Source organism: Falco cherrug, chromosome 2, assembly GCF_023634085.1.
Source record: "Falco cherrug isolate bFalChe1 chromosome 2, bFalChe1.pri, whole genome shotgun sequence".
NCBI classification, from domain to species: Eukaryota; Metazoa; Chordata; class Aves; order Falconiformes; family Falconidae; genus Falco; species Falco cherrug.
Window position 1 is genome coordinate 32167109 of NC_073698.1, and position 23208 is coordinate 32190316.

The window sequence follows — 23208 nt, forward strand, 5'->3', positions numbered from 1 at the left end:
GGCATCTTTTGCTATGCACAAAGAGATTCTGTAAGCAGGATGTACACAACTTCGAAATATAATACAGGTATTTATCAGTTGACGCAGACAAGAGATAGCTGGGACTTAATGTGCTACCAGACGAAGCATTACTATGCTCAGTGTCCCCATTAAGACACCTGAAGAGTCCTTGCTGGCCAGGCAGTCAGCCATCACTTGGGGAAGGTTTGGTTTCTGCTGCATTTGTGGCATGTCCTCAGTGCTGCTGAGTTTCCAGTTTCCAACTCTCTATGTTGCCATCTAGGATTTTATATCTTCCCACAGTGGTGTTTTTCTTCTTGAATCCTTGAGTTGTTCCCTATCACCATCTCAGAAATCCTACCACTGCTTGCATGTTCACCTTTCTCATTTCATGAGTCACTGCTCTGCACTTTCTTCCAGCTCTTCCTCAGCGATCTGAGCCAAGGCTATGTACCTGGGCTGAGCCAGAGCCAGGCACTGGATTTCTGGATCACAGAGACCTACTTTCTAGGAAGAGAGGAGGTTGTAATTGTTAGGGAGTAAGTGAGTTATGGATGCATTTATCTGCAAGTGATTTTTTTGCTTGGCACCAAGATCAGCAGTGCTTTTGAGGATGCATATTATGACTGATAGGTCCTGGCACCACGTGAGGCTTGCATGCCACCAATACCATGTACCCCACTTCTAGGGAACCCCTGTGCAAGCATTTCAGACTGAACCCCTGCTGATCCTAGTTCCATTCTTCCCACCTTCTTCTGCAGCCACAGCCACCACCAGGCTCAGCTCCCACTTGCAGAGCAGAGATATCCAGTATCTGACCCCTCCTTTTGAATGCATTTTCCCACTATTCTCATTCAAAGTGTCCCTTTTTTCTCAGCTAACTGTGTGAGACTCATTCGGTGCAAGCTTGGGTGTGGTGCCACAAAGCAGGGTAAGTCTTTTGTAGTTAATAGACTGAGATACCCAAGGTTTTCCGTGGTCGCCCAGTATCTGGAGGATGGATAAATTCCCATGATGGATAGTGCCTTAGCCATTTTGTGATATTTCCCGTACTTGTCCATGAACATGACCTGTTGGGGACTTAGGGCAAGATCCAGCTCCTAAAATACTGTTAGACGCTACTTGGTCTCTAACTCCAAAAGTGCCTAACCTGATCACTTAGACACTGTAAGAGCCCCTGTACAACAAAGCTTGCACTGAATATGTGCTAATGTGCCTAGTGTGCCTCCCCACCCCTAAAGGGCTGACATCTTAGGACATCACCTTGCCCACATGAGTGTCTCCCACTTGTAGCTCTCTGGGTGCAAAATCAGGCAGTCCCGTGCTCCCTGAGGGACTAGTATTTAATTTGTGAGTGTACCCAACACAGAGTGACAGCACAGAGGGCAGGAGAAGATGCAACTCCCTGGCATCAGCTTTCAGTCTATGTTTCATCCACTGCTGGCAGAACATCCTAGAAGCAAGAAGTCTCTCCTTTAGCGGGGAAACCGTATCTCCTACTTCCAACAGGAATGCCCTCATTGTGGAAGGGATCAGGGCAGGGATCACCCTCCACTCTTTCTGTTGAAGTGAGGTCGTCATGCAGACAAAACCACAAACATCTTGGGCTAGAAGAAATGTGACTCCATACCTACGTGCCTTGTGAAAACAGTAAACTGCAGCCTGGTTTCTTTTAGCTACTGTCTCCTGTAAAACACAATCCACAGGAACTGGGACTGGATCCTAAATTTATCTTCCCTCACGTCAGCACACAAACTGTGCAAGCCTCTGCTGTTCCTGTGTCTCCTTGCTCCTAGCAGCACAGCTCCGTAGCAGAGGTGCGATGGCTGCAGTGGAGCTGTGCTGGCTTTGATCAGCTAAGAATTTGTGTTTGTAGCAGCTCACCCTTTCTGCATGGTCCTTTTTCAAGATACTTGTTATGCTCAGTGCTGGAGAAATAGCAGTAGCAGAAATAATGAGGGTGGCACAACAGTGAAGCAGCCAAGTGGGAAATGCACCGCTCCAGAGCAAACAAGACCCACTCAGCACATGCTCTTCCCCCAGAGCCCAGGCTGCTCTACCAGCGATGTCTACAAAACCTTGAGGTGCATCCGCTGAAACATGATGTCACCTGCACACAGCTGAGCATGTTCAACTGAATGTGACCCTTCTCCAGGTGTCCATAGTTGTGCTGATGGGATTTGGATGTATAATGAGAAGCCAAATTTACCTGAGATACCCTTGCTCCAGAATGCCAGTATCAGGAAACAAATGACATAAAAGGAAAGCACTCCTATGCCTGTACTATACACTTAAAATTAATTCCCTGTAACTGAAACCAATTGTTCACATAAATCTCACCCTGCTTTTAAGCTAGGACATAACCTCAGCTTAATTGATATTTGTGCTTGAAGACAAAGAAATCAATCTGGCACGTCTAAAGAGCCTTTACGTTTTTCACAGAGAAAGACTTTCCCTGGTAAATGAGCTTGTCTTTTTATAGGCTCAGGTTTGCGAACACGCAAGATATGCCTTTAATATTTACATGCATAGACGTATCTTTCCTTGGTGGGCTTGGAAACAAAACCACCTTCTGACTGCATCCTTACCATGGTCTCCTTGGTCAAATGCCCAAGCATTTGAAAAACTGGCACAGGTAGTCTCTATTCTTTCCCTCACTGTCACACTATTCCAGGATAAAGTACCCATTTATAGTTATTTATCAGTGTGTACATAATCGAGCCCTTTGAAGACACCTGTCTAAATGTGGGTGTGCCACTTCTATTCCTGTTTTATTGTTCTTTCACCACTGCCCACCCAGTAACTTCCTCAGATTCAGATGAAAGTGCGCAAATTAGGTGGGAAAGCTCATTTTACAACTAAACCTGCAGTAGGGGCATATCAGCATTAAAAAATACATAATGTGTGAGAAAGCTCAGGCCCATTTCTGGCTGACTGGAGTCTGGGTGAGATTAGCCATGTACCTTCACAAGCACACCCTCCCTTAAAGCTCTGACCCAAGCAAGTGGGAGAACAAGGAGTCTGTGCTAGATTTTGAAATGAGCTTGTACAGCAGGTTCAATGCACGCTTATCATGCCTTGTAACACACACTGACTCCATGTCCTACAATTTATGTGCTAAGTATTTCTAATATAGCAACCACATTGATTTCAAGGGCAGTTTGCAAAGTCACAAAGATGTGACTCTTCAGCTGACAGGGAAGGTAAAGCCTGAATGCCCTCTTCTAGCTGTAGAAGACCTGTGGTATGGCCGAGGAGTTGAAATCAGTCCAAAAGAGCTGCTGACACAGTCTGTGCTTGAAGGAAAAGATATTTTTTACATAGTGCCTTATGAAAACAAACACGTACCTGACATGTAACTACATCTTGACATAAGATGCCAAAAGAAAAAGCCCTCCACAGGAAAGCACTTATTATTTTCCCTTCCAAATGACCGAGTGCTTAGGAAAGGTGCCAAAAGATGTCCCTGAAGGCTGACAGTCTCTGTGCAGCCATTAACCTTCAAGGGCTTGGGAAACGGCACATGAGCTCCCCTCACGTGAACTTCTGCCTCTCACCTGCACAAGCTGAGCCACCTCTGGGTGTGGGAAATTCAGGTAGGGCTGCATCCACCATGCCGCAGCAGGCCAAGGCCACAGCAGCAGCCTGCAGCCGTCCATGCTGTGTGCTGGCCAGCACTCCCCCTGGATTTGCCCTGTGCCAGCAGGCACTCTCCTTTGTGGGCTCAGAGACCAGGGCTGTTCCCACCAGCCACAACGCAGAGGTCACCCTGTGTGAGAGGCGAGTTGAACCCCATGGACACAAGACGTGCCACTTGTTGTCAGGGCCAGGGAATAGCTCCTGGCCTGTTTTATTAATCTGTATAAAAGTAGCCTACGCTGGCAAATCAGAAATGAGGTGTGGACCTTGACCACCTGCACCACTTTTTCCTTGGCACGGGTTCAGGCTTTCCTGTCTCCCCTCAGTGAAGGTATGTCTGTACGCCAGGTTGTGTCACCTGAGCCTGGGACTCAAGATCTGTCCCCAGACCTCCTTTATTTGTCAATTTAGTCCTTGCACATAAGACCTGTATGTCATTGTCCTTTAAAGGCTGCAAGTCGTGGCAGAAACAGGGATGCTTGCTTTGTCATATGGAGCTTTTCACACGAGGGACCAGGTGGTATAGAGTTTATCAACTAGATGGTCAGTGTCAAGGCACATCTTCACATGGCAAAAAGAGGGCATGGAGGTACTCCAGCTGGCTAGCTGAGATCGTGAAAGCAGTCTAAGTTTAGAGTGGGATCGTGACGGTCCTGTCTCAATGTTTAGTTAAAACAGTGTTCAAGGAAGAGCAGAAGTGTTATTAGGAGAGCCTAAATTCATAAAAGTGCTGATCTGAAGAAGGACATGGAGACAACAAAGGGACCATGTTTGAGGCAACATGGGGACAAGCTGGTGTGGGGCCAAGCAGATGGATCAGGAACAGACAGAATCAAAGGGCTTGAAGGTGACCAGGAAGCTCAGGACCTGAGACAAGAGCAGGGTGGGATTGATCTCACCAGAACATAGGAACTGAAAACCAGATATCTGCTTCTGAGCTCAGCTTAGTTACCTTCAATTCCCCTTACAGGCAGTGGAAGGAAATAGCCAAGTGATGCCAGAATCAGGACAATACCTGACTGAACTGGGAAGGCAGTTTAGCTATAACTCGGCCACTCTACAGCTTCAGGTGGTTTAACTTAACCCTGATGTTATTTCATACACAGACTTTCCTAATTTTTCAGCCTGCATTCCTTTAATTGCAGTCAGCCGTGTAATACCAGTAGCAAGGAACTCCAGCAAAAGGTCATTTGCAAGTCAGTTTAGTTTGATGCTGCTGTCACTGATGCTTATTTCCACATCTGACTGTGAGGAAAAAGTTGCAATTTACCTTGCTTTCTGTGTCTTAGTGAAAAATTGCTGCTTAAAACTCTTTTTTACCTCAGTTTCTCATCCTGAAACATTCACTTTCATCTTCTGCCAGTGTCACTTTAATGTCCATCACCTGGAGTTGTGGCTGTGTCTACTCTTCTTTTATTGTCCCTTCTGTTTCATTGCCCGAGTAGCTCGGCTTGAAAAACAGTAACCAGCCATCACCATCACCAGGCCTTGGCACCTTTCTAAGTACAAAACAAAATAAAATATTGAGCGATAATAATTGAAAATGAAACATAGAGCGTTATGGCGGATCACCACAATGCTGAGGTTCTTGAATCACCAGAGTTTTTTCATTGAACGATTCTCATTTCACGAGATCATCTATGTAACTACTCTGTAACCTAGGGTAGTACCAGGTCCACAGCTACTTAACACAGCACGGAGTCTTCTTCACAACCTATTAATTTGAATGATCTCTGGCCAGTTTAAGTCATGGTTGATAGAGATTCTCTACATCTCTGCTGATGATGATTGCCATTCTGATAAACAGCAACAGAGTGAAAGAAAGAAAGCAGCATGGGCCTCCTCTTCCATTTACTTAATGTATCCTCAATAGCATTGCCCTCTAATATATCTGTTACCAATCAATACTTAATATAATTCTATCCTGTGGTGCTGGAGCAAGCCCAAAAGCTAAAGCAGATCTTTGTGTAAAAGAGGCAGCAGGAGTAAATGAGAAGAAAGCTCACATGGGAAGCAAAGTGGAGATGTGACATGCAGGTCCGACTTCACAACGTTGACCTCGCAACCTCAGGTCCACCAGAAAGACAAAGCAGCTCTGTGGAAAGAGCATTTGTGATGCATTAGTTGGGACTGCAGTGATAGAAGGGAGTGGGAGGTCTCCCACTATAACTGCATCAGCACTTTCTGCGGAAACAGGTTTTCCACTACCTGCCCTGAAGTTATCCGCTCTCACCAGTGCTGACAAAGGGCCAAGCAGGGATGAGGTTAATGGTCTGCATCCTAAGCTGGTGGGTGCCGGGTCTGGTCTGGTTTGCAGTGGTGGACGACCTGTGTTCATACAGCCCTATTCTGCTCTGGAGTGCACTGGCCTAAGTGGCTGTAGATGGAGGAAAGCAGTGAAAATATTAAGCCCTTCATTGATCATTTAACTTCTGGGTTATGTTCTAAATCTGAAGCAGGTTTTGCCATGTAGCTTCACACCACAACCTTTCAAAGCCTCCTGTTTGTACTTCCCTGAGCCTATGAAAACAGGGCAGTTAGCTCTGCTGCTCTGCTGCTCTGCTGTAGAACAAAGTTATAGCTCTGATCTCCTTCCATCCAGTGCTAAGCTGAAACCCCAGTGTGGAGGGGAAAGGTATAACCCAACTCCACAAAGTAAGAGTAGGATACTTCTCTGAGTACTTTCTCTGCCTGTGAATGCACTAAACAGGCCTCTGTGAGCTAAGCGTGGCGGGACAGTTTTCCATCTTATGTTAGATCTGAAAAAGAAACAACTAGTCAACTGATGGCTAGCTAGTAGGTGATTAAGTTGCAGCTGATTCTTAAAATTTTCTTTCCTTCAATATGTGAGGCAATACCAGGGCACTGTCACACAATGGGAAAAGCCTGGGGAGTCAGGGTAGGTTGCTGGGAGGAACAGCATTGCTAGATCAGAGATGACTGGTGGTTCCAAGGGTCTGGGGTGCAGCTGGAGCACAGGCTCAGACCAGGACCGATGCTGTGGTGCTGAGTTACACGTACATGATGCACAGTGCCCACAGTTATAGTTACAGCTCAAAGTCCGCTTATCCATGATGTTCTCCAGTGTTTCTCCTAAAACTTAAAGGCTATTTGTTTCCTAGAATTAAGGATATTTTTGAAGGAGACCAGGCAGCAGGGATTGGTCTGCAATCAGCGTCAGTCTAAGCACACAGGGGTCTGCCACAGCAGCTGATGTTGGGAGCCAGCTGTCCTATCCACTTACCCCCTTTTGATTCAAAGCCTCTTTGGTGGGCAATTTAGCTGCAGGCAGCGATAGAGAGAAAAGGGCCAAGCAAGTACATGGTTAACTGTTTCTTTGTTTGTGTGAAGTCCAACGTGCAGCAGCTGGATTGCACTTCCAGGCAGCAATGGAAGGAAGCCAGTGCAAGCAGCAAGTCCTGCTGGGCTCTGCAGTTCAGGCCCACGGCTCAAGGTCCTGTTGTTGCTGAGCTCTTCCCGCATGTAATTCTAGGAAGAGGCTCTGGTAAAGGCAGTGTTCATCTCATTATCAATTCAATTTCTGTGACAGCCCTGCTAGGGCTCTTAATTTCTTGTGTTAAAACAACAAATGAGATGACCCAACTGCAATCTCTAATAGGTATCATGGGTCAGTAATCATTCATTTGTTATAGTGCCTCTCACTTGAAGGACGGAGATGAAAATTTGTCCTCGTAATGGCAAGAGCTGTAAATTAGTTTTATTTCACTGTTAAATCTAGAGGCCTGAAAATTAGGATGACCATCCCTTAGCTGGGAAGAAAATGTATCAGCTCAAGGGATTTTCTGCATTAGGCAAATAGGCAGCTCATAATCACCCATTAAACAGTCACAGTGGCTGTCTCCTGACACCCTTTGCTACGCCAAGTCGTGACTCTCCTGCTGCACTGAATGTGGTGAAACTTTTCAAGTCTCATGTCCTGTTCTGGGCCAGAAACCCTAGCTCCACCTCTAGCCAAGGAAGAGAAGTGAACATCACCTGCAGATGCTGGAAGGTAATTTCATCTTTTCCTGAAGATAGGCACATTCAAAATAGGGATGATTAATTGCTCTGTGGAGGTACATCTTACCTTCGTTATTAAGGGAGCTTCAGGTGAGTAGCTCAGATTTGAACATGTCTGTCTTTTAGACATATACATTAGACAAGACAAATCCCACCCAAAATTTATCCAGTTCTTTGTCACAGGTGTTTCTGCTGCTAAGGAATGTTATCCTTCCCCTTGAAGTCCTTGCGAGCCCTGTGGGTCTAAAAGATGTTATTTTGAGTTAGCATTCTGAGTTAGCATGGACTCGCTGCGGATTTGGAAATTGCAGGGTAAGCCTTCACTGCATGCTCATAGGGTGGAAAGGAGGGAAAAGAAGGGTTTTAAAGATAGATGGAAGCTATGCTAACAGGGGCGTGAGGGTGCCTAACAGCCTTCACTGAGCTGTTAGGCACTTTCCAGAAACACTTGAGTGGCTCCTCCTGGAAATGTGGGTATCTCTCCTGTGGTGACTACACATGCGATTCATGCCTTTGGCCTGACAGGCTGCACAAAACACCACACAGCCGTTCACCCTTGGTCCCAGAGGTCTTCCCTGAGATCTCCTCGCCCTATACGAAACCAGAAGGGGATGTAATGTCCACCCCAGCTAACTCGGATTGTCACAGGGGTGTGCAGGTCCTTGCAGCAAAACCATACTGTGACTTAAGAGTCACATCCTGACAGGGAGCGGGGACTGCAGCGGGGAGCTCAGCAGCCTGAGCCCTGGGCAGTGGAGCTGAGGTCTGCCTCACACACATGCACCCTGGCCCAGGGAGCAGGTAGAGAGCACTGCAGTGTGATATAAGAGGAGCAGATCTTCTCCCAGTGTCCAGTCACTGGGCTGCCACATGTCCTCCTTTCAGCCCTGGCAGCCCTTTGGGAAAAAGCAGAGAGGTTTTCCCTGTGAAAGAAAGGCTGAAACACCTTTGATGTGATGAAATGAGTGGTCTGTCATCTTGTTCAATAACATGTCACACACAAAGCTCTATAAAAAGCTCTCTATAGAAAGCTGAAAATAAATTAAAAAAAACCTATCCCACTCTCAAATCCTTAAAATCTGTAAATGTATCAGAATAATTGTACAATTATTCACTTTTAAGATGTGCAAGGTACGCAGTAGTGTACAGCCAGACAAGTTTATAAGAACATGTATTAAGCTGGCTACACAGGGAGGACCTGGCTGAAGTTAAAACATAAAACCTTCCCACCAGACAAGTGAGGGTGAGAGGGGGGACATTAAAGTGCAAGGATGACTTTGAATAAGGAAAGTGGTCCCTCTTCCCCCTTTCTCCAAAGCTACACTTGTAATGAAATAGGAAATTTTAGGATGGAGAACCAGAGAGACCAGAGCAAACTGAAAAAGCCTGTGGTGCTGCAGCCAGAGCTACACAGCCTATGCCAATGGATTTCCAGCAAGAGTTTCCCCAGCTTTAAAAATAACTAGAACCCAGGAGCTGCAGCTCTGCTGGGTGACAGGTCTAGTAAAATCATGGAGCAGATCCTCCTGGAAGATGTTGAAACATATGGAAGACAGGGATGTGATTAGAGACAGCCAATATTGCTTCACCAAGGACAAATCATGCCTCACTAATCTAGTTGCCTTCTACAATGGAGTGACTACATCAGTGGGCATGGGAAGAACTACAGATGTCATCTACCTGGGCTTCTGTAAGGCCTTTGATATGGTCGTTCACAGTATTCTTACCTCTTAATTGGAGAGGGAGGGTTTTGATGGAGGAACTGTTAGATGGATAAGGAATTGACTGGATGGCAGCATTCAAAGAGTTACAGTCAATGGCTCAACATGCAAGTGGAAACCAGCAATGAGTGGTGTCCCACAAGGGTCCATACTGGGACCGATACTATTTAATATCATCAATGACAAATAGCGGGACTGAGTGCACCCTCAACAAGTTTGCAGATGACACCAAGCTGAGCAGTGTAGTTGATTCACTTGAGGAAAGGGATGCCATCCAAAGGGACCTTGGCAGGCTTGAGGAGTGGGACCTTGTGAATCTCACAAAGTTGAACAAGATCAAGTGCAAGATCCTGCACTTGGATCGGGGCAACCCCTGGTATCAACATAGGCCGGATGGTGAATTATTTGGCAGCAGCCCTGTGGAGGACTTGGGGATACTGGTGGATGAAATCTCATTTATGACTCAGCAATGTGTACTTGCAGCCCAGGCAGCCAACCATATTATCTTGGGCTGCATCACAAGAAGCATGTCCAGCAGGTTGAGGGAGGTGATTCACCCCCTCTACTCCGCTCTCATGAGATCCCACCTGGAGTGCTGTGTCCAGCTCTGGGGCCCCTGGCACAAGACAGACATGGGCCTTTTGGAGCAAGTCCAGAGAATGGCCACAAAAATGGTCAGAGGGCTGGAGCACCTCTCCTATGATGACAGGCTGAGAGAGCTGGAGTTTTTCAGCCTGGAGAAGAGAAGGCTCCGGGGAGACCTGATTTTGGCCTTTCAGTATATAAAGGGGGCTGATAAAAAGGACGGAACAACTCTTTTTAGCAGGGCCTGTAGTAACAGGACCAGGGTTAATAGTTTTAAAGTGAAAGAGAGTAGGTTTATATTGGACAGAAAGAATTTTCTTATTATGAGGATGGTGAAACAGTGGTACAGGTTGTCCAGAGAAGGTGTGGATGCCCCATCCCTGGAAGTGTTCAAGGCCAGGTTGGATGGTGCTTTGAGCAACCTGGTGTAGTGGAAAGATGTCCTTGCCCATGGCAGGGCGGTTTGAAAATAGATGATCTTCAAAGGTTCCTTCCGATCCCAACCATTTTGTGATTCTGTGACTCTATGCTCCCTCTTCCTGATGGCACATGTGGTCAGAGTGGAGGTGCCAGCAGGCTAGGGGATGACAGCAGATTCCCTCCCCAAAAAGGCAGTGCTTACAGGAAGGGTAGCGTGGAGACAGACTCAACTTCTCCTGGCTAGAGGAGACCATTTTGTCTCAGACCTAAGGCAATTTTGGAAAAAAAAAAATGAATGGTATTTTTCTCTGTGCTCTGCTTCTTCTGCAGGCAAAGCACTGCAGGCTCAGAGGCTGTCAGTACAGTACCTCTCCGTAAACATAAATGTTAACTTAGTAGGTTGTTGGGTGTTGGGTTTTTTCCCCTTCAATAAAGCTCTTTAAACTTTCATTCCTATTAATAGAGATGGAACATTGTCTTCTCTGGCAAAGATGAGCCTCCCTTTCTGTTCTTTCTTTCCACCTGCACCCTCCCCATGTGAAGAAAACGTATAGAGGAACTATTCTTTGAGAATTGGAGGGGGAGGATAAAGAAGGAACAGGCTATGATTTGCACAAAATTAAAAGTATTTGTGATAAAAGTCAAATGTTCCCACAGAAATGTCCCTTTCTTTACTGCAAAGAATATGTCAATGAAACACCAACATACATTGCAGAAACTTAAAAAATTTCCCCAGACTTGCCCAAAGCTAATGGCTTACATTGGTTTTCTGGATTGTTTTGCATTCCCCCCCCCCGCCCCCCGCCCCTTTCTTAAGACTGTACAAATTCGAGACACACTTTCAGCTGATAGTGGAATAATGATGACTTTTGGGTTGTCTTGTAACAGGAAGACTTTTTTTCATTCAACGCTGCATTCACATGGCAGGTATCCAGAGCAAGGGCAAACTGAAAGCGCAGGGCTAGGTCACTAATGGAGAAGGGGCAAGAACAGGTACTGTAAAGGGAAGTGACTCTGGGCTTGGCACAGTTTATTTTCCCGTCTTCTCTTCCTAATGCTCCTGAAACCTGAACATGACCTTCACCACAACAGGCCATTGTGGATGAGTCTGAGGTGCCCATCACCCACCAGTACCAGCGGTGCCTTGGCAGGAGGGAGGCAGACATGATTTTAAGCCACTCTTGCATTTCCCAAGACACAGCTCTCAGAAGAAGGTCTTAACCAAAAATGAGGAGTGTCTTACAGCTCGTTCATTGCTCAGTGACTGCTACAGAGATGTAGGCACAGGCACAGCCTTTGAGACAGGACAGGGAGCCAGCGTCAGGAGTGCTGCGTGCCCCGTGCTCCCTGCTCCACCTCTGCGGCCGCAGCGCAGGGTCTGAGCTCTCTGTGACCTGCCTGGTGTAGCCTTAATTGCCCATTACCCTTTGGCAACTGCAAGACCAATGTGACACAGAGCACAGAGCAATTCCTTGGCCAGGGAGGTGTGCATGGATGGGACTGGAGACATCACACCCGCCAAGGGAGGTTGCCGGCTTGCTCAGCCACCACCTCATCCCTGGTCTCCTTCCAACAAACCAATAATGTTTGTGCCGTCCTTTGGCACTCCTGGGGTGCATTTCTGAAAGAGCAGTTAGTAGATTTAAATGTCATATAATTGTGATAGCTGGAGGTTGCCTGATGGAAGGGAAGCATTTCGATTGTCTCAGGGTGGATTTGGTCTAATTATCTCAGATGACACCAGCAAATCTGCTCCTCTTGGAGACATGCTGTTACTGTAGTAACTTGTAAATGAATATTGGATGATGAGTTATTAGAAGCAGTCTGAACTGGTAAGTTTATGAGCACAGTGGGTAATCGCTTTTTTTAAAAAAAAATCTTTTCCATATTAATTTCTTTTTCAGTGTGAATGTAAAACACAAAATCAAGAGGTCAGAGATAGGGCTCTTGTGAACTCTGCCTCCCCTATCAGACACAGCAGATGCAGCTTGGAACTACTTTATCACTTTGCATTGAATTAAAGCCTATAATGGTTTTGCACTTTGTTAACAGGCTTTATCCAAAACACAAAGTGGATAAAGGATGAAGTGAATCTTCAGATAATTCTACATTTTGGATTATCTCTTTTTACATGTGCAGGCCATTCACTACATCACCCAGAGCCACAACCAGCATTGTCTCATGAGAGATCTGATGATAAACAGTGGTTACACCCTGCCCTTCTGGAGCAAAAGCTGACAGCATGTGCTTTGGCTTCTGATACTTGCCTTCTGTGGCCAAAGGAGATGGCATTTAGAGGGATCACCCTTGCTTAGAACAAGGTATAAAATCTTCTTGTAGTCCAAAGAGAAGGGAGTAAACTTCTCCATGCCCCAGTGCATCAGCAGTTGCAATGCAACATCAAATACTCTGCGCTACGATTTGTTGTCACTGCATTGTGCCCAGCCCTAAAATGCAGCAAAGAGAATTCAAGTTGCAAATCAGGTCCCAGGGGCATGTCCCACCCTCCAGCCCAGTTTCTTCCAAATCCATAATGACTCCAGCCCTTCTGGAGGAGGCTTAGGTTCTCCCAGAATAAACCAGCAGAGGAAAACCGTGTTTCTGACCTGCAGATGTCCACCCTTTTCCACCTCTATTGCTGACAGTAGCTGTAGCTCAGGATCCAGGATCTGGATTCATCCCCAGTAACTGTTTGCACTTCAGGGAAGCTCCTCATGGCAGAGGCAGTCTGTCTCTGCTTGGCCACAGCAGGGACCCAGCCTCCTGCTCCACAAAACAAGCTTTAATACAACTCCTCTCCTGGATGCCTTTGCAAGGGGCTTAAATGGTACTGGCAAGAGAACCTTTATGGGTTTCTCCTTGAGGACCAGGAGAATTTCATCATCTTCTATTGTTTCCCTTCATTTTAGGAGTCCTTCACAATTTCCAGGAAGCCACTGTTTCTGTCAGGGGGTCCCAAACCCAAGTAACAGAGAGCTGAAAGGCCACATGGGTGAGGGTAGTGAGCATGGGTGCAGGATAAACCCACATTGACCAAAGATACTCTGGCCACTATGAGCATGTCTGATCCTATTTGGTCCTGCAGTCATGGTCTCATACCGTGTTACGGAAAGCTGGGATGCTTTTTTTTCTGTGGTTACAGATTCAAATCTAAGAATCATCCTTGTTTAAGTGCTTGGAGCAGGCACAGGGAAATTACCCCAGAGCAGGTGATGTGGATCTGCTTGCCAACCCGCCAGACCTCCACAGGTCCAGATGCTTCCATTTCATCCACTTAATCTCCACGCTTTTCATTCATTTTGGCTAGCAAATAACTGTGCAAGATACTCCACAGAAATTGCCCATGTGCATGGTTTTGTTTGTATCTACTCAATGTGTTTTATTCCTCAAAGAAAGCACAGAAAGTGATCTCAGGTAGGATCCAGCAAACACAGCAGCTAAACCAGGATCATTTGCCTGGATGTCCATGACCCATCTACAGCTTGGACTGGGGGTCAGCAAGATGATTGATCTCCCTTGAGCCTGAAACACAGGAAGTTTCAGTGTCCTCGCTGGGCTGGGAATGGTCCATCAAACCTGCATTTAAAGCAGGAGAGCTGGAGACCATGACCTTGCTCCACCCTGCCGGTGTCTATACCTGGGTGTCCCTCAGAAAGCATCTCTAAGACTGAAATGCTTTAGTGTGAATCCTGTTTATATTTCATTATAATTGCATTGTTTTCAATATATTGAAGAATGTCAGGTTTTTTGATTTTTTTTTTCACTTGCACTGCAAGTCTGCGTGACAGTTTATGTTGAAAAAACTGATTTTTGAAAAGCAAGGAAGGGGGTTTAATTTGAGAATAATGTCTTTCTTTCCATCTGGGATGCATTTAAAATGCCGTAACATATTTTTGCTACATCTACCACAAAAACAAATTTATTTTTTTTCCAAAATACCTCTAAAAATACGTGGCCTCGTCTAAAATTCAGGGTCCTCTGATAAAGAGAAGTGTGATGCTACAGTGTGGACATGTACTAAAGCAGCATTTCCTCTGCATAGTCAGAGGTGTGTAATTAGCATGAGGACAGCCATTAACACATCCCGTGTGCTGTGTCACCAAGTCATGCCTGATTATGTTGCAAAGTGAGATTAGCAAAATGAGCTTGAAGTTGTCCTCTCGCTGCCATTTGATAGTAGGGAAAACAAATCCCTCCACTGCCAAAGCTGCAACTAATATTCAGTACTTAAGAAATTCAGCTGCTGCATTCATAATGAATAGGATTTTGTGTAATTAAAATTTTAAATAAATCCCCAACATGAGCCTTGGCTTGGACTTATTAATTGCAGATATGAAAGTACAGCTTTTGACAAAATAGGTTGAGGGTTTTGGGGTATTTTCCTTCTCTTTTCTTTCACCTGATAGATTTATAAAATCTCATTAGCATACTAGAAAATAGCAGACGAGAAATTAAATCAAGACCAGGATTAAAAGACTCACTACTTTCTTCATGTCACCTTTATAGTTCTTTTGAGCATCTGTCCCTGTGTGGTGGGTGTGAGTAATGTGGAGGTGGATGTTAGTGGGTGGCAAAGCTTTTATGAGGCAGAAAGAAGCTGAGAATTAGAAAATTATTGGAGGCAGTTTCCATACAGATGAGAAGAAGCAATCAGACACTGAGAAGCCAGGGAAGAGGAGGACGACAGTAAGAAAACTGAATAAACGGCACAGTTCACTGGCAAAGAAAATACCAATTTGTTTCAATAGAAACCCTGGAAGTTGCCATGGAGCTCTCACTCAAAGCATCTCACCAGCTGCAGACTCGGGTCCCTCCTTGCCTGAGAAAATCTTTAGGTCAAAGCCAAAAATCCACCAAGTTTTCACAGCACGTTTCCAGGTGGTTTTCCACCTGCCTACAGGCTGACTGCATCCCTTGTTTTCCCTTGTCATAGGTAGGGTGGTGGAGGAGATAAGTGATGGCATGTTAGCAAGGAGGTCCTGTAGCTAGGAGGAAGACCACATGGCCCTGGAGAGCTGGACTGCACTCATGTCTCTGCCTGGAAAGCACTTTGTGAAACTGGAGTCATTTACAGCAAGCCTCTCATGGGTGGCTTCTAGTCAGTCGATCTCTGCCCCTGGGATGCTCAACCTAAAATCTTAGACCCGATCTGCAGATAGTTCAAGCACTTGTAGCTGCATGTGAGGTTAATGGAGGCTGGATTTTGAAAATATCAAGTGCTCTAGGAGGCAATTTTCCTATGAAAAATCAGGGGGTATGTGATAGAAGCTGGGCAATAAAATATGGTCAATGCACTCAGATCTTTAATCTCCCCAAGCCTAAATTCCTTGACCCTAAACTGAGAAATAATACTACTGTTGTACTTTAGCTCAGCGTCATAGATATCAGCCAACAGATGCCTGTGATCCATAGAGACAGCCACAGCAAGGAGCTTCATCGGAGAAAAAAATACATGACAAAGTGAATTATTCTTAGAGGCAGTTTAAAAAAAATGCAGTCTCAAATTTGGCACTGTTTTCACAATGATAGCAAAAATAAGCTCATTATCAAAATTCACGGGCTTCCATCCCTCCATATCCCACCATTTTTTAAATAAAAAAGGCACCAGAATGGTTTAACCAGCACAAAAATATGGTTTTCCCCACTGCATTGTTCTAAGAAACATTCAAAACAGACCTGTAAGCATTATGTGTCCCTGTATAAATATGTGTATGTGTGTTTATATAAGTGTATATATAATTTAATATAATAAGTCAGTCTGAATCAGATGTTACCCTGGAGAATATAGGCTTTACAAAGTTGTACACAAAAGGAAACTGGATCTCAGACAGAGGTGAGCCATAGCAGGAAGCAGCATTAGCAGAAGTGACGGGCTTGTGGCAGGGGTGTGAGCACAGCCCCTTTGAAACCCTGGCTCCCACGTAAGGTGACAGCTTCCATGAACATACACGGCTCCTACCAAGCCTCCTGTAATCCAGCCAAGAAAGATGTGGCTAAGGAAGGAAGAGCTGGGACCCACGGAAGGAGAAGATATGGGTTCCCTCCCTGGAAGAGGACTAGGTTGCAATGTCTCAGGGTGTGCTAAAGCTGGACGGGGGTGGAGAGAGAGGAGCACTGTCTGCTGTTCAGGTTGGCTGTTGTGTCTGATGGCTTTATTTTCATCTCTGCTGGTTTCTGAGTGATCCTACTCAGAAGACCCACCATGATGACCTTCAGACTACATCACTGACTTCCCCAAGGAAACAGCCAAGCCCATAGGTGAATTGATGGGTGTTTGCACAGTTGTGTGTGATCAGTGGGTAGAATGCAGTTGCACAGGTGTGAAATGTCTGGAAAAGGATGACTATTTGCAGCACCTGCTTTGCTGTCAAAAACCTTTATTGACTGGGCAGCGAATGAGTCCTTGTCCTCACTCTTTGGGATATTCTCAGCACATGCTGGCACCGTTCACAGGCTGGTTTTTTGCACATTATGTGCATTACTGTAAGTAAAAGTATGAATAAGGCATCCAGGCTCCCAGTATAACACTGGGAAATACTGGACAGTGCAGAAAGGTGACTTTTAACCTTTGCTCTGAAGACCTTAGCAACATTTATTCTTCTACAATGCAACGGTGCTACTCGTCCTCCTTTTACTCCAGATCATCAGTGTCTGGATCCTGTCCCATGGGGTGGGAGAACTGGACTGAACACTCCCTCACCCTGAGGTGTTTGCAGGGAGCAAACTCTCATTTGCAAGTTAGGACCTGAATTGCAAAGCATTTGGCTACTCAGGGCAGCAGCCACCTTTGCTCTGCTGTTAGAAGCTGTGCCCATGTGCAGCAGAGAAGCAGAGGTTGAGGGATCGTGGTGTAGCTGGTGCCAGCACCCCACAGGGCCCAGAGCTCAGCCAGCAGGGGTGCGGTGTGGGTTGCTGTCTCTGTTTCCACTATTTTTACCATAGCTGACCTAAAGTCTTTGCTAGTTAAAATACAAAAGTTCCCTCAGAGCATGAGGAGCAATCCCAAAGCCCTCTCTCCTGGATGGGTGCCTCAGCTTTGCAGCTGCAGACTCAGAGACATGCTCATGTCTACCTCTTGGAGATCTTGGAGATCTCTACCTCTTGGATCTACCCTTTGACCTTCCCCTGGATCAAGCCACTGGTGACCAGAGTGTAATGGTGGTAGGGAGCCACAGATTTACACCCTCAGATGAACAGGCATCCATTTCTTTCTCCATGGACTGCTTTGTCTCCAGCTGGAGAAGGTACAACTCTCTCCTGACTAAGATAGGGGTACCCTCCTGCTTCTTGTCTAGAAACCAGTAAAACCTCTGTGGGCCTGCCCTGAGGATGGATTTGGTCCTGGCTGCATGTAGAAAGTGGTGTCCAGGGGCAGTTCCTTAGTATCTTTTAGGTTACTCCTTCTCTCATTTCTTTCAAGTGAATCGCACTCCAGGGCTCTGCATAGGCTGTAAAAGGAGCTGATGTTCTTCAGAGTTAGCCACCTACTCCTCCGACGTCAAAGGTAGAACAGATGAGTCACACCTAGAGTGGTTTGTTGCATTTTTAGCAGAAAGTCTGTAGAAAAGCTGGGGCAGGACCCAGGAACCCTGTGTTCCAAGTCCAAATATAACCCTTTTTATTTTTTCCTGTAAGAAAAGCATGATGTGTTTATAAATTACTTTTTTGCCAAATGACTTGTTCTTTAAAAGAATTACACTGTAATAAGCTGCATCATTAAAAAGAAATTTTTCTGTGAGCGGCAGAGCCTGGTGTCCTGCGGTTTGGTGTCTCGTGGTGGGATTATCTCACATCTAATGAGGAGCACTCTGGCTGAAGCCTTTTCTCCTGTTCATAAAGACACTGTCTCATGTGGGTTCTCTAGTGTCTACAGTACATGTGGGTTCAAACTGCCGTTGTTTAGGTTCTTTCCTATCTGACAATGTAACATTGCACACGGGGCAAGCTGTTGCTCCCTGGAGATGCAGAAGGGTCATACTTCTCTACCGCGCTGCCTTTTCTCACAAAACCGGTTGAAGATTAAAGCCTTTGAGACTTCTATCACACAGTTAAATTTGACTGAAACTGTCCAACAGGCTGAAAGGTAATTGAAAATAATACTGGACTGACACAAAAATATAATAAACCTTATTTAACTAGGTAATCAGGCAATAAATGATGGAAAGTAAATACTGGAGCAGATTAAACATGGGAAAAAAAGTTCATAAATATTTATTCAAGCTTTTAAATGCTCTCAAGGTGACCATTTTATGCCCATTTTGCATTTCAGTTTTAGAGGTTCCATTCACAGCCATATGAAAGACCAACAAGGGGACAGGCACCCCAACAGTTACACTCATACCTCAAAAATAAAAGTAAAATAATAGTTTTCTGTGAGACTTTTCTTCACAAAGACAGGAAATTTTTAAGATATTTCAGAATATTCAAAAATTTATAATTTAGAAACAGGAATGCTGAATAATTCAGAAACCAGATTTTGACTTACCCAGTCAGAGAATAAAAATAGATCATGTGGTTTGTGCTGTTTTTCCAGAGTTTTCAATAAATCTGAACTGAACAAAGTCAGATCAAAAATACTTTGCTGAAATGATTCATGGAAATGTTTCAAAAATGTGAGTTGTGAAAGGGAAATCTCAATTATCTGCACACACACACACACACAAAATATCACAAATGAAGCAAAGAAGATCTAATGAATTGCTCATTGTAATTTATTTTTCCAGTTCCTGAGCCATAGAACTGTGCTTGTCACAAATTGATTTTTTGAGATATTTGTATTTCCTTACCTTGGATACAGTTTAGATGGATGAGCTACCATTGCTCTCCATGCTCATCAAATTAGGAGAATGCATTTCTAAATTCAATTACATCCTCAGTAGAACTGGTTCTCTGACTCTGGTAATCTTTGGAGAAGAATTATACACAGTCTATAAAGCTTCACATTTCAAAACCTAATTTTGAATGTTATTCAAGAGGTTAATTTAAGATTCATCTTCCTAAAGAGGAGTTAAATAAAACTGATAGAAGGCTGGAACTTGTCGAGTGGTTGAGAGGTTTATCAGCATGCGAGTATGAGTTCATTAGTTTTAATTAGTATAATCACTGATGTTGCATTAACAGTTTGGTGAGAGAAAGTAATTGCTCACACCCACTGTATTAGATTGGGAGATTAGAATTCATTTTATGAGGCAATTAGCATTTCAGGGATTTTTTTTAAAGGCTTTTATGATCCGCCATTGCAGTAGCCTCCTTCACCAAAAAGAGTTTAATTTAACCATAACTTTCATCCTAATGGGATGCAAAAATTAATGTAGAATTAAGTGCGAACCAGCAATCCCACCGTGATAAGCAGGGAACTAAAGCCACAAACCTCAATTAGTTTATAATGACCTGTTTTATTTTCCAGACAATGATAGTCATTTATCTGTCCTCAATTCATTATCTTCTTGGAAAGTTTATATTCTTGGATTTTATACAGCAAAACAAATAAAATATGAGGAAGGAAAAAGTAGAACAGTACTATCACAGCAATAATTCTCCAAAGAAAAAGTTGCCAAGGTTCAATAGCAGGGCTTAAATAGGCAATTATTCTTCGTATCAAATGTCAGGAGGAAGAAACAGCTCCCTTTGACACCCAGTGCTTTGGGAAGAACCATGAATTTCACAGCAGCAGCAATCACAACCTTGCTCTGCTCAACACATCCCTTGGCAGCTACTGACACAATAAGAATGGAGATCCAAGACGTTGTCATCCTGGATTGGCAAGGAATCCCTCATCACCTGAGAGTTAGGACAGTTGACCCAAGAGATTTGCCTTCCAAAAACATCCTGGAAAGCAAAAGTACAAGTTCTGGTACTACTGGAACATTAAGGAAACATTAAGGAAAAACTGCTTACAGTAAGAATGCTTACGCTCACATCAAGGGTGTAATAAAGGCATCACAGTACCCACAGAGAGATGAGACAGCGAGCCATCTGCAGCATATCCCGCACCTATTATACAGGTTTATGCTTGCCCCTGGTTAAGACAAGTCTCTGCTCAAAAACAGCTGAAGAAAACCCAGATTTGCTATGACTTGGATGTGGCATGGAGAACAACTGTTAGATGTTAGAACCATACTGTTGTTCCTATAATTTCGGGTACATATGTTCATGTGTTAAAATGAGCAGACATTGGGCAGTATTTAAGGAATTACATAAATCTTCCTAAAACATATGTTAAAGCAAAATGTATGTATATATGTATGTACTCTTAATTCTTGTACTCTTTATAAGCATCTCCAGAGGAGTTCAGAGAGAGGCAATGTCTTCCTGTGTTTAAGCATCTAAAATTTAGATACAGCTAGACAGGCTGGATCTCAGTCACTCTGGCCGCAGCCAGCATCACCTTTAGGAGGTGGATTACTCCAGCTAAGATCTGAATCTGCCACTGGGAAGGGTGGCCTCACTCTATTGACTGCAGAGGCAGTCCAAGGTAACAGGGTTTCCATCCTGGGAGGCTGGAGTAAATGCTTAAAATTGGGAAGGATGAATCACAACCGACATGCCTGTGCCTTAGGGTTTGTCTATGTACAGAGTTATTGCAGAAAGCCATTACTCTTCCTGAATAGCATTACATGTGGATACACTTTTAGTTGAATAAGACTCACTCATTTCTCTTCAACAATATCCACTTGACAGAGGCAGAGTGGTTTGCTTCCTACTCCTCACATGGAATCCTGCTGCCAGAGCTGCTGCCTTTTTAGCTGGCTGCCCTACCTTAATCCAAATTTACGTGCCCTATATTTGCCATCCATCCACCTCTGAAAGCCATTTAAGATTCATGGAGGCAAGCACATCAATTAAGCACAAATACATTGACAAGAAATAAACACAACTGAAGGCATCGTATACTATAAAAACTGACTTTTGTTTCACAAATTATGGGTGTTATAAAGCATATTGTTTCAGGAGAAACGCCTGTATTTGCCAGTGTGTTTCATTAAAGAATAATAAAGCCATACATATTTCATTTTCTTGTTCTGAGCTGCAAGAGCCTTAACTATATAAAACGCCCCATGCTGTCCTTGCTTTGTTGGGCTTTTTTTTCCTTTTAATCAGATTTTTCCCCCCGCTCTCTAAACACATACATCACTTTCATTTGAAGTGACTTATCATGGCTCAAACCGTTTCTCTCTTCCCCTGGAGAACAAGGCTACTGCCAGCACCTTTTGCTGTGCAGATTTCAGGTCTGGAATTGCCCCTGATCTCTGGAGTGCTGAGCTCCTGATGTTCCCACTGGTGCTGTTTTAGGCGGTATGTTAGGTGACTGATGTCTGCGGGGGCTGCACCTTGAAGATCTGCACAGGTTCCTGATCCACCTGCTATCATGTGTAATTTCTCTCTTCTTGTAGTATGCACCGACCCGCTGCGCAGCTGCACAGACATCTGCGGAGCAAGGCATCCTTTCTCCCTGCCATCACCATGAAGCAGTGCATGACCCTCAGCTGGTTCCCTGCACATGCCCGCTTTTCTCCTGCCCATGGGAAGGGCACCTGGAGGTGGTGGTGTCCCACCTGAGGCAGACCCATCGCATCAACATCCTTCAGGGGGCAGAGATTGTCTTCCTGGCCACAGACATGCACCTGCCTGCACCCACGGACTGGATCATCATGCACTCTTGCCTTGGCCACCAGTTTTTGCTGGTCCTCAGGAAGCAGGAGAAGTATGAAGGCCACCCTCAGTTCTTCGCCACGATGATGCTGATCGGCACGCCGACCCAAGCTGACAACTTCACCTACCGGCTGGAGCTCAACAGGAACCAGAGGCGCCTCAAATGGGAGGCGACCCCCAGGTCGGTACTGGAGTGTGTTGACTCTGTCATTTCAGATGGAGATTGCCTTGTGCTGAACACTTCCCTGGCTCAGCTCTTTTCTGACAATGGAAGCCTAGCAATAGGAATTGCAATAACCACCAGCAAAGTTCACAATGCTGAAGCTGAAATATGAGGGGGAAGAGGAAGAGGACCAGGAACAACAATGGTGCTCTTTCTGCCTTCTGAGAGCCAGGACTTGTGGACTTTTTGGGGGTGGGGTGGGTGGGTCCCAGGTCTTTTATGGTATTTAGCACTCGTCCACAGTGGGCGTTATGTAAACATCCTGTGGTTCCGGTCTCTGTGTAATGTATTTACTGTTTTGTTAATACAATTTTATGAGAAATTTTAAAGAGGCTAATCAATTTATTGTTGCCTTCAGCAACACTGGAAACAACACTTTCTCCTGGAAAGTGCACCCAGGGTGACTCACAGAAACCTTCTGCCTGAGCATGCTATGCAAATGTGTTTTCTTCATTGTTTGCCTAATTGCCTGGTAATTAGAGGAGGCCCCTATGCCTGGTAAAAGGTAAGGTATTCCACTAAGGGAAAAGAGCACCCAGGTTTCCATACCAGCAACAGTGATTTAACCCTTACACTGTGGTTCACAACCAAGCCCCAGGGAGCTTGCATCTCCCTTCAACTTCCGAGGAAACTTCCCTTACCAGCCAGTGAAAGCTGCAAAAGACAAAGTCACCACCTCTGCTAAGACAGGGCCTGGAAAACCTCATCCTGCATTAAATCAGAGATGACAGCTAGTGGGTGGTCACTGTGAGCATGGTTAAATCTCACTCTTGTATCATGACGGGCAGTGAAGGACTTGCTAGATGGTCTGGAGCCAGGATGGATATAATCACAGCCAGCCATCGGGCATTCACAGTTTTAGCTCCTATTTCCTTAAGCATTCAAAAGGAGACTTTCACAAAATAAAAATAAAACATCAGGACAGTCCTAACTTGTACACTGATCTTG

At 44.9% G+C, this 23208-nt stretch overlaps 1 protein-coding gene across 1 annotated transcript in view; it reads left to right on the plus strand.

Moving 5' to 3' along the window:
- The window catches only part of SIAH3 (siah E3 ubiquitin protein ligase family member 3), a 47771-nt gene extending 25334 nt beyond the window's left edge, over nucleotides 1–22437 (plus strand). The window contains exon 2 of the mRNA XM_005433230.3: nucleotides 21779–22437. Within this exon, the coding sequence (XP_005433287.1) occupies nucleotides 21779–22372 (594 nt within the window). The 3' untranslated portion in view covers nucleotides 22373–22437. The remainder of the gene's footprint in view (nucleotides 1–21778) is intronic.
- The last annotated feature ends 771 nt before the right edge of the window (nucleotides 22438–23208 follow it).